Here is a 14,783-nt window from a genome sequence, read left to right on the forward strand (position 1 = left end):
AAGGCCCCAGTACGTATTGTTCCCCTTTATGTGTCCATGTGGTCTCATCATTTAGCTTAAAAGGGAAAACAGGTAGTATTTGGTTTTCTCTTCCTGTGTTAGTTTGCTAAGGATAATGGCCTCTTGCTCCATCCGTGTCCCTGCAAAGGACATGATCTCATTCTTTTTATGGCTGCATTTTATTCCATGGTGTATATGTACTGCGTTCTCTTTATCCAGTCTATCATTGGTGGATATTTAGGTTAATTCCAGGTCATTGCTGTTGTGAATAGTGCTGCAATGAACATACGCATGCATGTGTCTTTACCATAGAATGATTTATATTCCTTCCGGTATATACTTAGTAATGGGATTACTGGGTCAAATGGCATTTCTGTCTTTGGATCTTTGAAGAGTCGTCACACTGTCTTCCACCATGGCTGAACTAATTTACACTCCCACCAAAACTGTATAAGTGATCCTTTCTCTCCACAACCTTGCCAGCATCTGTTATTTTTTGACTTTGTAATAGTTGCCATTCTGACTGGTGTTAGATGGTATCTCACTATGGTTTTGATTTGTATTTCTCTAATGATCAGTGATGTTGAAGTTTTTCTCATATGATTGTTGGCCACATTTATGTCTTTTGAAAAGTGTCTATTCATGTTCTTTGCCCACTTTTTTTATGGGGTTGTTTTTTGCTTGTAAATTTGTTTAAGTTCCTCATAGATGTTGGATATTAGACCTTTGTCAGATAAATAGTTTGCAAAAATTTTCTCCCACTCTGTAGGTTGTCTGTTTACTCTATGGATAGTTTCTTTTACTGTCCAGAAGCACTTTAATTTAATTAGATCCCATTTGTCAATTTTTGCTTCTGTTACAATTGTTTTTGGCATCTTCATTGTAAAATCTTTCCCCATTTCTATGTCCAGAATGGTATTGCCTAGGTTGTCTTCCAGGGTTTTTATAGTTTTGGGTTTTACATTTAAGCCTTTAATCCCATCTTCAGTTAATTTTTGTATATGGCATAAGGAAGGGCTCTGGTTTCAATTTTCTCCATATGGCTATCCAGTTATCCCAGCACCATTTATTGAACAGGGAATTCTTTCCCTGTTGCTTGTTTTTGTCAGCTTTGTTGAAGATCAGATGGTTTGTCAGTGTGAAGTCTTATTTCTAGGTATTGGTGTATGTGTCTGTTCTTGTACCATACCATGCTGTTTTGGTTACTGCAGCCCTGTACTATACTTTGAAGTTGGGTAGTGTAATGCCTTCAGCTTGTTCTTTTTTCTTAGGATTGCCTCGCTATTCAGGCTTCTTCCTGATTCCATATGAATTTTAAAATAGTTTTTTCTAGTTCTGTGAAGAATGTCAATGGTAGTTTGATAGGAATAACATTGAATCTATAAATTGCCCTTGACAGTATGGCCATTTTAACGATATTGATTCCTCCTATTTATGAGTATGGAATGTTTTTCCAGTTGTGTCATCTGTGATTTCTTTGAGCAGTGGTTTGTAGTTCTCCTTTTAGAGATATTTCACCTCCCTAGTTAGCTATATTCCTTAGGTATTTTATTCTTTTTGTGGCAGTTGTGAATGAGAGTTTGTTTGTGATTTGGCTCTTGGCTTGACTGTTGTTGATGTATAGGAATGCTAGTGATTTTTGCATGTTGATTTTGTATCTTGACATTTTGCTAAAGTTGTTTATCAGCTTAAGAAGCTTTTGGGATGAGACAATTAGGTTTTCTGGATATAGGATCATGTCATCTGCAAACAGGGATAGTTTGACTCTCTTATGATACATTTTCATATCTGGTAGGACCAGCTCTCTTCATGGATCTTTTTCAGACATTTCATTGCTATTCTTGCTCACTTATTCTTCCATTTATTTATTTATTTATTTATTTATTTATTCTTTAGAGACGGGGTCTTGATGTTACCTAGGCTGGTCTCAAACTCCTGGGCTTAAGTAATCCTCCTGCCTCAGCCTCCAGAGTAGCTGGGACTATGGTGTGCACCACTGCACCTGGCTATTTTTCTATATAACTTTATAATCTAGTTCTTAAAAATATAACTTTTTAAAACCAGTATAATATTAAATTTATATATTAACTTAGAGCAGACATGTTCATGATGCTGAATTGTCTTGTCCGAGAATATGGAATATGGATGTCTACTTTTATGCCTGTCAATCATGTCTTATTTGTTTGCATTTTGTACATTTATTAGGTTTATGCCTGAGTATTTTATTTTTTGCTATTTTAAATGAGACATTCTTTTCCATTATATCTTCTAACTAGTAACTATGTGTATATATAATATATATAATCAATTTCTGTATTTTAATTTAATTTAATTTTGTTTTATATTTTGAGATCGGATCATACTCTGTCACCCACGCTGGAGTTCAGTGGTCTAGTCATGGCTCACTGCAGCCTTGACCTCCTGTGCTCAAGCAATCCTTCCACCTCAGCCTCCTGAGTAGGTAGGATTATAGGTGCGTGACACCATGCCTGGCTAATTTTTAAATTTTCATAGAGACAGGGTCTTGCTATGTTGCCTAGGCTGGCTTGAATTCCTAGGCTCAAGTGATCCTCCTGCCTCAGCCTCCCAAAGTGCTGGGATTACAGATGTTCGCCACCATTCTTATTTTAATTTTATATGCTGTGACTTTACTAAATTCTCATATTGTGTTTTTTTCTCCTCTTCCTGCTGCTCCTCCTTTTACTGTTTTTAGTAGTTTTTCAGTGGATTCTTTGGGGTTTTCTAAATACTTAATCAAATCACCTACAAAGAGGGATAGTTTTACCTCTTTCTTTTCAATTCTGATAGATACTTCTAGTTGCTTTTTCTTGTTTAATTGTATTGAGTAATTCTTCCAATTCAATATTAAATAGTAGTGGAAATAACAAGCATCCTTTTCTTTCTTCTGACTTTAGCAGGAATGCCTTTAGTGATTTACCTTTAAGAAATATGCTGGCATTGGAACTGATTTATAAGTTAATTTACTTGTTCTTTCTTCAGAAGTCTCAGATATCCACCTTTGGTTATTTTTCTTCTGCCTTAACCTTTAGAATTTTCTTTAGTGAAGATCTCCTGGTGGCAAACTCAGTTTTCATTTGTCTGAAAATGCCTTTATTTCACCCTCATTCTTAAATTTTTTTGCTGGGTATGCTATTAATTCTAGGATGGTATTCTTTTATCTCAGCACATCATTATTATTTTTACTGTTTTCTGGTTTTTGTTGTTATTGAACTGACCATTGAGAATCCAACTGTCTGTTTCTTTGAAGTTAATTCATCTTTTCTCTCTGCCTGTTTTTAAAATCGTCTTTTTGTCTTTGCTCAGATTAATGTGGAGATGGATTTTCTTTTCTTTTAAAATTTTGCTTGGGATTATCTTGATTTCCTGAATCTTTAGTTTGGTATCTTTTGTTAGATCTGGAAAATTCTCAGTCATCATCTATTCAAATATTGCCTCTACTGCATTTGCTGTCTTCTTTTTTTTATTATTATTATACTTTAGGTTCTAGTGTACATGTGCACAACGTGCAGGTTTGTTACATATGTATACTTGTGCCATGTTGGTGTGCTGCACCCATCAACTCTGCTCTCTTCTTTCCTTCTAGAACTCGAAATGAATGTGTGTTGGAATCAATCCCCCATGTCTCTTAACCTTCTTCCATATTCTCTATCTCTCTATTTCTCTGCATTGCATCCTGAATAATTTTTCTGGCTTAGCATCCAGTTCACTAATTTGCCCTTCAATTGAATTTCATCTGCCATTAAACCTTTCTGTTGAGTTTTAAAGTTAAATTGCTGAAGTCCTATTTGATTCTTTTTCAAGTCTGAGCATTTTTGTAATCTTTCTCTCTCTGCTCATATTTTCAATCTCTTATTTCTTTAAATAGGTTAAATATAACTTTTGTAGTCTTTTTGATAATTCTAGTATATGATATAGCTGTAAAAGAATGTTTATTATGGCATAGTATAATAGCAAAATACTAGAAACAATATGAATGTTGATCAGTAGGAGATTAGTTAAATACAATATGGTACATTGAAATAATGGAGTTCTATGCAGATAAAGTAGATGTTTAAGTAGTTAAATAAGTATAATCCATGATATATTATTGAGAAAAGCAGATTATAGAATATAAGTTATATTATCTCATTTATATTAAAATGTTTATCAATGTGAAAAGCATTCTAGAAGAATATTCAGCAAACTGATAGAAATTATTAACTCTGAGTGTTAAGATTCTTAATTCCTCTGTAGTGTTCAAATATTTTACAGCAAAAATATTATCAAGAAAAAAGTATTTTCATTTTGTAAAAATATTCTAATACATTGTGACTATTTTTCTATAATATATACATATTTCTATAGCGTAATTTAACGTTGCTATAAGGTATTTTGTTATATGGCTTACACCATAATTTATTTATGCATTTTCCTGTTGTGGGCATTGAGCTTCTTGCTAGCTTTTGCTTTTATAAATATTGGTGCTGTAAACATCCAGAGGATGCTTTTAAATCTCTATGAGAAGACTCCTTTGAGGTGTTCAACACTGATGACTCCTTCTTTCTTCTCTTTTGGCTTTCCTCGTGGCCTCTCATACTTCGGAGGCTACTTCTGGCTGCCTTTTCAGGCTCCTCTTTCTTCCCTAGCATTTTATTTTATTTTTTTTCAGAGGTTTGAAAATCTGTTATTGTTTTCCTTGAGTATAGGCTTTGATTTCATCTGATTTTTTTAGGCAGCAATTTCCTATTTATTTTAATTGACAAATAAAAATTGTATATTTTCATTGTGTACAACATGATGTTTTGAAGTATGTATACAATGTGGAGTGGCCAAATTATTTTTCTAAAAATAACAGCTTTATTGAGATACAGTTCATGTAATATGTACAATTCAGTAATAGTTCGTAGTATATTCACAAAATTGTGCAGTGATAATCACTATTCAATTCCAGAACATTTTTATCATTCCCAAAAAGAAAATCCATACTGATTAGCAGTCACTCAAATTTCCCCTTTCTTCTCAGGCCCTGGAAACACTACACATTTTCTGGCTCTATGGATTTGCCTATTCTGGACATCTCATGTAAATGGAATTCCACAATATATGGCCTTTTGTGCTTATTTCACTTAGCATAGTGTTTTCAAAGGTCAGCCACATTGTTGCCTGCCTCAGAACATCATTCCTTTTTTTTTTCCAGTAGGTTTTTGGGAAACAGGTCGTAATTGGTTACATGAGTAAGTTCTTTAGTGATAATTTCTCAGATTTTGGTGCACCCATCACCCAAGCAGTGTACACTGTACCCAATGTGTAGTCTTTTATCCCTCCTCACCTCCCACCCTTTTCCCCTGAATCCCTGAAGTCCATTGTATCATTCTTATGGCTTTGTGTCCTCATAGCTTAGCTCCCACTTGTGAGTGAGAACATACAATATTTGGTTTTCCATTCCTGAGTTACTTCATTTAGAATAACAGTCTCCAAATGCCATTATTTAATTCCTTTTTGTGGCTGAGTGGTATTCCATCGTGTATATATACCACATTTTCTTTATTCACTCATTGATTGATGGGCATTTGGGCTGGTTCCATATTTTTGCAATTGTGAATTGTGCTGCTATAAACATGTGTGTACAATTACCTTTTTCATATAATGACTGCTTTTTCTCTAGATAGATACCCAAGAGTGGGATTGCTGGATCGAATGGTAGATCTATTTTTAGTTCTTTAAGGAATCACCACACTGTTTTCCATAGATCCCTAGCATTTTATGTAACTGGGTTACTGTCTAATTCTCTGGCTACGTCACAAGTTTGCCTTTAGGATATAATTTACTTTCTTGGCTTTAATTAAATGCAGATAACTGTCAGATCTCTATTTTTAGCCCAAATTCTTCCATCTTAAACTCCAGATCCATATATTCAGCTACTTGCTGGATATTTTCTCTTGGATATCTCAATGGTACCTCAAACTCTCACAGCCTAATCTGAACTCATCTCTCTCTCCAAACATGTTTATCCAGTTTTGTTCATTGTCTCTGTGAATGGCATTGTCATCTCTCTAGTGGTCTAAATTATAAACTAAGTGTCATTTAAGGTGTACCTTTTCCCTAACCATCCCGTGTCCATCCAGTCAATCACTCGAACTTACCTCTTAAATATCTCTTAAATCTTCCTTTTCCTTCTCTTCATTCCAGCAACCGCTATTTTGTTCACGCTCCTTTTCTCTTCCTCTCCGTCCCTTTCTTTCTCTTCTTTAAAGCTATTCTCCTGTTGCTAGAATGATTGTTTTGAAATGCAAAGCAAATCAATCAATTTATTAGAGCCTCATTGCCTTCAGGATAAGAGCTAATCATCTCCCTGGCTTGACAGTCTCACCCTTTCACTATGATTGCACTCCTGTTCATTTATCTCCCAGTTTTTGTCCTATTGAACTAGGCTCTCTCAGAACCAGTCATGTACATAGAACATCCTCTGCCCAGAGCTCCTTCTTTTCCTTCCCCGTCCTTCAAGAAAAAACTCAAACATTTTCTCCTTCAGGAAACCTTCCTGACCAACTCCCTCTTTTACCCAGTCCACTACCTGGTCTAAATCAGGTGCTCCTACTATGTGACTGTATGCATTCATTGTATATTCTTGTCCATGAAATTAAAAGTTTCTTAAGGACAGGGACTATTTTTATCAACCTTTGTATCCTTGTCACTAGCACAGTACAGTTGCAGGATTAGTGCTCATTAAATATTTTTGAACAAATAATTGCTAATATTTATGTACATCCTTTAATCATCATATTGTTTCATCTCACAGGAGGCTGTAAAAGAATTTATTGAGCCTGAAATAGATGAGTCTCTTCAAGAGGATGAAGAAGAAAGTAAGGAGGATAGGAAACTTCAGGAGGAAAATAAAGAGAGAGCAGAAGAAGTAAGATTATTTGGTATTTGTTTTTCCTCCTAGATACATACATACATATATATGTTTTAGAGACAGAGTCTTGCTCTGTCACCCAGGTTAGAGTGCTGTGGTGTCATCATAGCTCACTATAACCTCGAACTCTGGAGCCCAAATGATCCTCCTACCTCAGCTAGGACTACAGTCATGCACCACCATGCCTAGCTAATTTTTAAAATTTTTAAAATAGAGATGGGATCTTGCTATGTTGCCCAGGCTGGTCTTGAACTCCTGGTCTCAAGTGATCCTCTTACCTCGGCCTCCTAAAGTGCTGGTATTACAGATATGAGCCACCATGCCTGGACCCTTTATACACACACACACACACACACACACACACACACACACACACACACACACATACACATATATATAGTGGGGGGAAATTATATATATATAGAGAGAGACACACACAGTGGAGAATAGAAGTAGTTGGTCTGGAGTGAACTCTTCAATTTCCTTCTTTTTCTCATATAGATTTAGCCAAACCTGCAGAAATATTTATCTTTGTCATTTTATTTTCAGAGGAAGGGATGTTCCTTTTCCCTTCTACATCCAGCCATTTCCCATTAGCCTCATTTATACCTATATTACCATTAACTACACAACTTACCTCTCACTCTGGTGCTATTTTTTTAGTTTTCAGATAACACTTTGAAACTCCATATTTCCACTTCTTCAGCTCCCATTCTGAGCTGCCTTTTGCCCTCCTCCCAGGCCCATCACCAGACCTTTCCTCCCTTTACCCTGTCTCAACCCCTGCAGGGGCATTTGTAGTAATAAAAGCCCTTCCTGGGATATTTGTAATAATAATAATAATAATAATAATACAAGGATTACCAAAACTTGAGTGCCTATCCTGAGTGATATACTTTGCACATATTATCTCTTATCTATGCAACACAACTTCAAGGTATATATTATTGCCCCCATTTTACAGATAAGAAAATTGAAGCTCAGAGAGGTTGACTGACTTACCCACAATCATATAGCTGTAAGTGGCAGAACCAATATTCAAACCCAGTTAAGTCCGGCACAAGAGCCCTTGCTAATTCTTAGATTGACTACTACTGTCTTTGGCTTCTAAAACTCATGATTGCCTAATACTCTCTACAATGTCTTAATTTACTTCTCTGATGTGTTTCTTCTCTGTATATAGTTTAAGTGTTGGCATGACTCCAGGCTCTGAACGAGGTCTTCTACTCACTGCACAGGCAGGACAACAGAACAAAAATATTATGTAACACCCAAGCCTATTTCAATCGGCATTTTCTGTTTTATTTCTGGTAAAGTGTTTGGTATATAGAAGGCACAGAATAAATGGAAATTGTCAGAGGTGTCTTAACTAGAGTGACTCCATCTTGAATAAAGTCCAGATAAAGCAAAACCTACTGGGTTACTTTCCCAGGGAATTGGACACTCTTAATCACAGATAGGAAACAAGTTAATGGAAAAAGGCATTCTCAGTTTAAAAATGTGTTTCACTTTGAAGATAATGGTACTGTTATAGGAAAGGGGTCACGATTCAGACCCCAGGAGAGGGTTCTTGGATCTTGCACAAGAAAGAATTCAGGGCGAGTTTTCAGTCCAAAGTGAAAGCAAGTTTATTAAGAAAGTAAAGGAATAAAAGAACAGCTACTCCACAGACAGAGTAGACTTAAGGGCTACTGGTTGCCCATTTTCTTGATGATATCCTGAACAAGGGGTGGATTATTCATGCCTCCCCTTTTTAGACCATATACGGTAACTTCCTGACATTGTCATGGCATTTGTAAACTGTCATGGTGCTGATAGGAGTATAGCAGTGAGGACGACCAGAGGTCACTCTCGTGGCCATTGTCATTTTGGTGGGTTTTGGCCTGCTTCTTTACTGCAACCTGTTTTATCAGCAAGGTCTTTATGACCTGTATTTTGTGCTGACCTTTTATCTCTTCCTATGACTTAGAACCATCTGGGGAGTCAGCCCAGTAGGTTTTAGCCTCATAGTACCCAGCTGCTCTTTAAGATGGAGTTTTTCTGGTTCATACGTCTCTGATAGTACACTCATAAATTATTGCTGAAATCAACAGTTACATTAGAGAATAACAATACTAATAGCCTGTCACAAGCTGATCACCAGGCTTTATAATAAAGTACACTATTCCTAGCCTTAATGTCCTATAAGCAAGCATTATGTTTATGTAACGGCATTTCTCTTCTTGCTTTCTGAGGATACCCTCCTCTGTAATAGAGTAATTTCTAACAAACTGCTTTTACTTTACTATACTCTGTGAGTCACCCTGAATTTTATCCTGTGTGAGATCAAAGAACCTGCTCTTGGGGTCTGGGATAAGACCCTTTTTCTGGTAACAAAACCGTTGCTACTACTACTACTACTACTACCACTACTACTACTACTACTACTACTACTACTACTACTACTACTACTACTACCTGTAGACTTAGTTCAGCCCCTTTCGTGTCTATTTTACAAGCACCCGTTCAGCCTTTAAATATCATTTTCTCTGTTAATAATTCCTGAAGTACTTAGGAAGAATGCATGACCCTTTTCTGGGTGCACACAGCCTTTGGAACACACTTTTATGCTAACAGTAATCATGTTATACCATAATTATTCATTTTATTATCTATCTCTCCTACAGTACTGTCAGTTCCTGGAAGCTGGAAGAAATCCTCTTTGTTTTTCCCATAGTTATATCCTGTTGTCCACACTCCCCATCCCACCAGTTTTTCACAGCGTTTGCTATGTGAAAGTCTTCAAAAATGCTTGTTGTCTGATTAAAGCAAATGAAAAATGTAAGCTTCCAACATGGTGCCAGGAAACTTGCTGGTGTGCCACTGTGTTACCCACCAGCTTGCTAACAGGTCCACGGGTTTCTGTGTTCTAGCAACCTTCAACATCTACAGAGGAGGAAAAACTAATTCGATTCATTGGAGAAGATGAAAATGTTCATTCCAAATCTCTATTTGAAACAGATGTGTTGTCTTCCTGGGTATGTATCTGAAATCCAACTAGGGAATTCAACACTATTTAACATTACACAAACATGATATGGTGCTAACATCACTTTTAGCTACTCTAAGGGGACTAGGGGTTCCTAAGTCATGTATTTTACAGATACTTTTCTTCCAACATAATTCCTGGAAAACTCATATTTTCACCTTAACTTTATAAAAGCTTCTCATTCTCATCTTTAAACCTCTTTTTTTTGAGACAGAGTTCTGCTCTGCCTCCTGGGTTCAAGAGATTCTCTTGTCTCAGTCTGTGGAGTAGCTGGGATTACAGGTGCCTGCCACCATGCCCAGCTAATTTTTGTATTTTTAGTAGGGATGGGGTTTCACCATGTTGGCCAGGCTGGTCTCAAACTCCCAAACTCAGGTGATCCACCCACCTCAGTCTCCCAAAGTGCTGGGATTACAGACGTGAGCCATTGCACCTGGCCTAAACCCCATTTTAACATCAGTATTTCATCTCTTTCCTTAGTTTAACAATCTCTTGGTCAGTATTTGACTAATTTTTAAACATTCATTTAGTAGACTTTGTTGAGAGCTGTGATAATAAGCACATACCCCTAAGAACAGTAACTGTCGGGAAACTGGAAACTTAGAGACAGTAGCTGTGGAAACTCAGCAAGAAAGCAGGTTTAAAATGTCTCCACAGGAGTTTGGTTGTAGGACCATGGTAGATTTCAGTCAGCCATTGATCAGTATCTTACTCTGTACAGAACACTATGACTTTAGGAGTTTATGGATGGGCTTTATCCCTCTAATTCCCTGAAGTGGTGGTAACATTTTGTGTGTATGTTGACATTGTGCATTTTCTTGGATTGGAGGATCAATAGATTTTGTCAAATTTCTCCATGCTAAAGTTAAGAACCATTTCATTATTAGGGGTGTGTGAGCCATAGGCTTTTGGCCCCCTAAAGATTTGCTGAAAAATCACTGGTGTGAGGCAAATTGATTAATAGGAGAAAAGGCATCTGAATTTGTTTAACATGTATACACGAGACCCTTCAGAATGAAGATCCAGTTTCCCAGTGAGTTATGGAAGCTCATATACCATCCTGGGGCCACAGTAAAGAATACAGACTGAGTATGGCTGGAAACAGGTTACCTTGGTGAATCAGGTTAGTGACAAGACTGGTTGAGAGAGAGAGAAAAGAAGCTTGGCTGGCAAAGGTGGCCTTGTTATGTAGATGGAGCCTCCCTCAGAGAGAAGAGATAATAATGTTTATTTTTAGATTTCGAAAGGCATCAGACTCTCACTCTCTCCTGGGTCCTGGAAAGGCATAGAAAGGGGAAGGGGTGGTAACTGCTTTAATGGAAATTCTCTACAGATGCAAATTTTTCCAACAAAGACAGCTTTGCAAGGCCACTTTTGTTTCCTGGCCAGGCAGTAGCTATTTCAAAATACGTCAAATAAATATATTTTGGGGGCAATATATTTTAATTTCCTTCAGCACATTCCCCCAAAGTGGTGCCTTGGGAGACATCAGAGAACTTTGAACAAGTTTTAAAAATAATACATCACTATGTCGGTCACTAAGACTGTGAGGCAAATATGTAAGAGGGAGCAGTGGGAATGGAATACAATGTCATGAGATTTTTTTTTTTTTTCTTTTTCTTTTTTGAGACAGAGTCTCACACTGTCACCCGGGCTGGAGTGCAATGGTGCGATCTCGGCTCACTGCAACCTCCGCCTCCCAAGTTCAAGCGATTTTCCTGCCTCAGCCTCCTGCGTAGCTGGGATTACAGGTGCCCACCACCATGCCTGGCTAATGTTTTGTATTTTTAGTAGCAATGGGGTTTCATTATGTTGGTCAGGCCGGTCTTGAACTCCTGACCTTGTGATCCTCCTGCTTTGGCCTCCCAAGGTGCTGGGATTACAGGTGTGAGCCACCACGCCCAGCCGAGATTTTTGTAAAAGGGAGACAAAGACAACAGATAGCAGCTTTTTATCTGCTAACCACCACCAGTCCCAGCTACAAGCCCTCCTGCCTCAGACTTGGCTTTCCTAAAGTTAGAACTCTGGTATGCCGTCCAGGCTAGGCCCTGAAGCCAGGCAGGAAGCAGTCAGGAAACTAGGAGCATGCAGCCTGGGACAAAACTGAGGAGCATCACACGTCTTTGATAGTGCGAGGTCCATTGCTCCCAGGTACTGCCATTGTGTGTGATACTGACAGTGCCATATAGATAGCCTAGGTAAAGAGAACATGGACCAGTAAGGTCATCTCTAAGCTTTTGAAAATTTGCTGCTGCTACTATAGATCACTAAAAACCAAACTGTCTTGGTTCTGATTAACCAAAAAATCTGGAGAGAGGACTGAAATGCCACATCCGGATGTACAAGTACTTGCAAGTTCCTGGAAGCCAAGAAGAATCACATTCTTCCTGTGGAATGGTGGCTGGAGTACTACACAAATAGAAAGGGATCATGTGACTTCCCAGTGGGTCCTTCCTGCCCATTGCACAGACACAATCAATTATCTGGGAAAACAGCATTGCAGTAAAGAAAGAGTTTAGTTGACACGAAGCTGGCCACACCATGTAGGAGACGGAGTTACTACTCAGATCGATCTTCTTGAAGGCTCAAAGGTTAGGCTTTTTCCAAGATAGTTTGGTAGGCAGGAGGCCAGGGTGTGGCTGTTGCTTACTGGTTGGGGATGCGATCATGGGGTATGGAAAATGGTCCTCATGCACTGAGTCCATTTCTGGATGGGGGCCACAGGACTACTTGAGTTATGAGTCACAGTGGCACCATCCTGCTGTCAGAAACTTGAAAAGACATCTCAAAATACCAACCTTAGGTTCTATAATAATGATGTTATTTACAGGCGTAATTGGGGAAGTCGCAAATCTTGTGACCTCTGGAATAATGGCTGAATTCAGGTCCCTCTCATACTCCTAACTTGGTGGCCTTTCATTAGTTTTACAAGGGTAGTTTAGTTTTGGGGAAGAGCTATTATCAGTTAAGCTTTGCCCCTGCCCCAGAATGAGCCAAGTCAGCGAGCCTGTGAGACTCAAGCAAGATGGAGTCAGCCCTGTCAGATTTATCTTACCGTCGTAATTTTGCAAAAGTGGCTTCAATCACCAGGCGCTCAAACAGAAGAGGCCTAATTGTGCTATTCTAGTAGGGGACGAGGTTGATTGATATTTGGGGATGTTGGTTCTCAGAGAATAAAGTTTCTTTGAACTAGCTTAGGATATTAGAGATTTGGCCCATGGGGTGGAGCTGGGGAAGGTGTGTCTTGATTTAGACTGCACTGCAGGACCTGTGGGGCAGGCTCCGTGTTCTTTCCATTCACAAAGCTGCTGGGGCTGGGGCTCCCTGTGGAAAGTTTAAGGTTTCCAAACTTTCACTGTAAAGTTTTCTTTTCTTTTTCTTTTTTTTGTTTTTCCTTTATCCATTTTAACAGACACTCGCCTCTGGTCCTAAGAACAAAAATAACCATTTAGTAGGGATACAAGTCCAAGCCACCAGACCTATTGGGCAGCTGTACTCTGTCTTCCTGGTCTGAAAATACGACTCTCAGTGTTACTGGCACCATAGGTTCTTTTCTTGCAGTCTCCCAGTATAAAGACTACTAGGTATAGTAGCAAAGAGAAAGTTTATTTAGCTTCTGTACAAGAGAGCCAGTGACAAGAAAGGAGAAGGATTGGGCTGTTCCCTGAGGGTAGTGTGTGGTTTAGTTTTGTAGGGTTTTTCTATGGGGAAGGGTTATATCAGGGCATGTATAGGAGGGGTTTTTCTGGCACTTGCACAGTGGTTCACTGTGCTCCTTCATACATCATATGTAGCGTTAGCGTTTTAAATCTCCATCCCTGGGTGTGATTTTTAGATTAAAGTGAGGAGGGGGTAACTATGGGTTGGCATTGAAGTCTAACTGTGCCCGCGGGGCTCCAGGGAAGTCCCTAGCCCTCTAAAGTAGGAGTTTGTTAATTAATCTTCTTGGGTCTTTTGTTACTGATTGGCTGAGAGTTAAATGAGCTAGAGCTTGAGTGAGGGGCTTTTTTTTTTTTTTTCTTGATGGAGTCTTGCTCTGTTGCCCAGGCTGGAGTGCAGTGGTGCGATCTTGCTCACTGAAACCTTCGCCTGCTGGGTTCAAGTGATTCTTCTGCCTCAGGCTCCCGAGTAGCTGGGATTACAGGCATGCATCACCATGCCCAGCTAATTTTTGTGTTTTTAGTAGAGACAGGATTTCACTGTATTGGCTAGGCTGGTCTTGAACTCCTGACCTTGTGATCCACCTGCCTCGGTCTCCCAAAGTGCTGGGATTACAGGTGTGAGCCACTGCACCCGGACAAGTGAGGGGCTTTTATCCTTTTCCTCTAGACCATCTTAAAATAAGGAACCAAGCAGCCTGCCTGGCTTATACGGGCAGTACATTTGATTGACACTGGGGAAGGAAAGAAAAAGCAAAGGAAGAGTTAGGGAAACAGAAGCCTTGTGGTCTACAGATATAACTTACCATGCCCCTGGGAGCTCAGCTGGACAACAGCAAAGCTCCAAGAGATAGTTGAGTCCTGGGTTTCTAGTGAGAAGTCGCTCCAGACAACTAGGAAGCTAGGGACCTGAGCATGGAGAATTCCAGTTACTCCTAGTTTTCTCTCCTGTAAATGATTACAGTAGGGGATTTTCTAGCAGTTGTGATATGAGTGATATCTTAAGAAGAGTGGTGGTAAGTCATCATCAGGTTGGGCAGGTTACTTGCTTGACCTGAGCAAACAGGCCCCCTTCATGTGGTTACCTGGCAACCTAGCACCATAACAGAGGTCTGGACAATCCATTGTTTCAAACTACTTAGTTATCCAGGAGATAGGACTTTGTGGGGATTATACTCAA

The 14,783-nt window shown here is 38.9% G+C and overlaps 1 protein-coding gene across 1 annotated transcript in view; it reads left to right on the forward strand.

Annotated features, from left to right (window-relative positions):
• The window catches only part of AXDND1 (axonemal dynein light chain domain containing 1), a 192,144-nt gene that overhangs the window by 144,776 nt on the left and 32,585 nt on the right, over positions 1-14,783 (forward strand). Inside the window, exons 22-23 of the mRNA XM_011951123.1 lie at positions 6,800-6,913; positions 9,829-9,933. Coding sequence (XP_011806513.1) covers positions 6,800-6,913; positions 9,829-9,933 — 219 coding nt within the window. The remainder of the gene's footprint in view (positions 1-6,799; positions 6,914-9,828; positions 9,934-14,783) is intronic.

This window comes from Colobus angolensis, unplaced genomic scaffold (assembly GCF_000951035.1).
Source record: "Colobus angolensis palliatus isolate OR3802 unplaced genomic scaffold, Cang.pa_1.0 Scaffold315, whole genome shotgun sequence".
NCBI lineage: Eukaryota > Metazoa > Chordata > Mammalia > Primates > Cercopithecidae > Colobus > Colobus angolensis.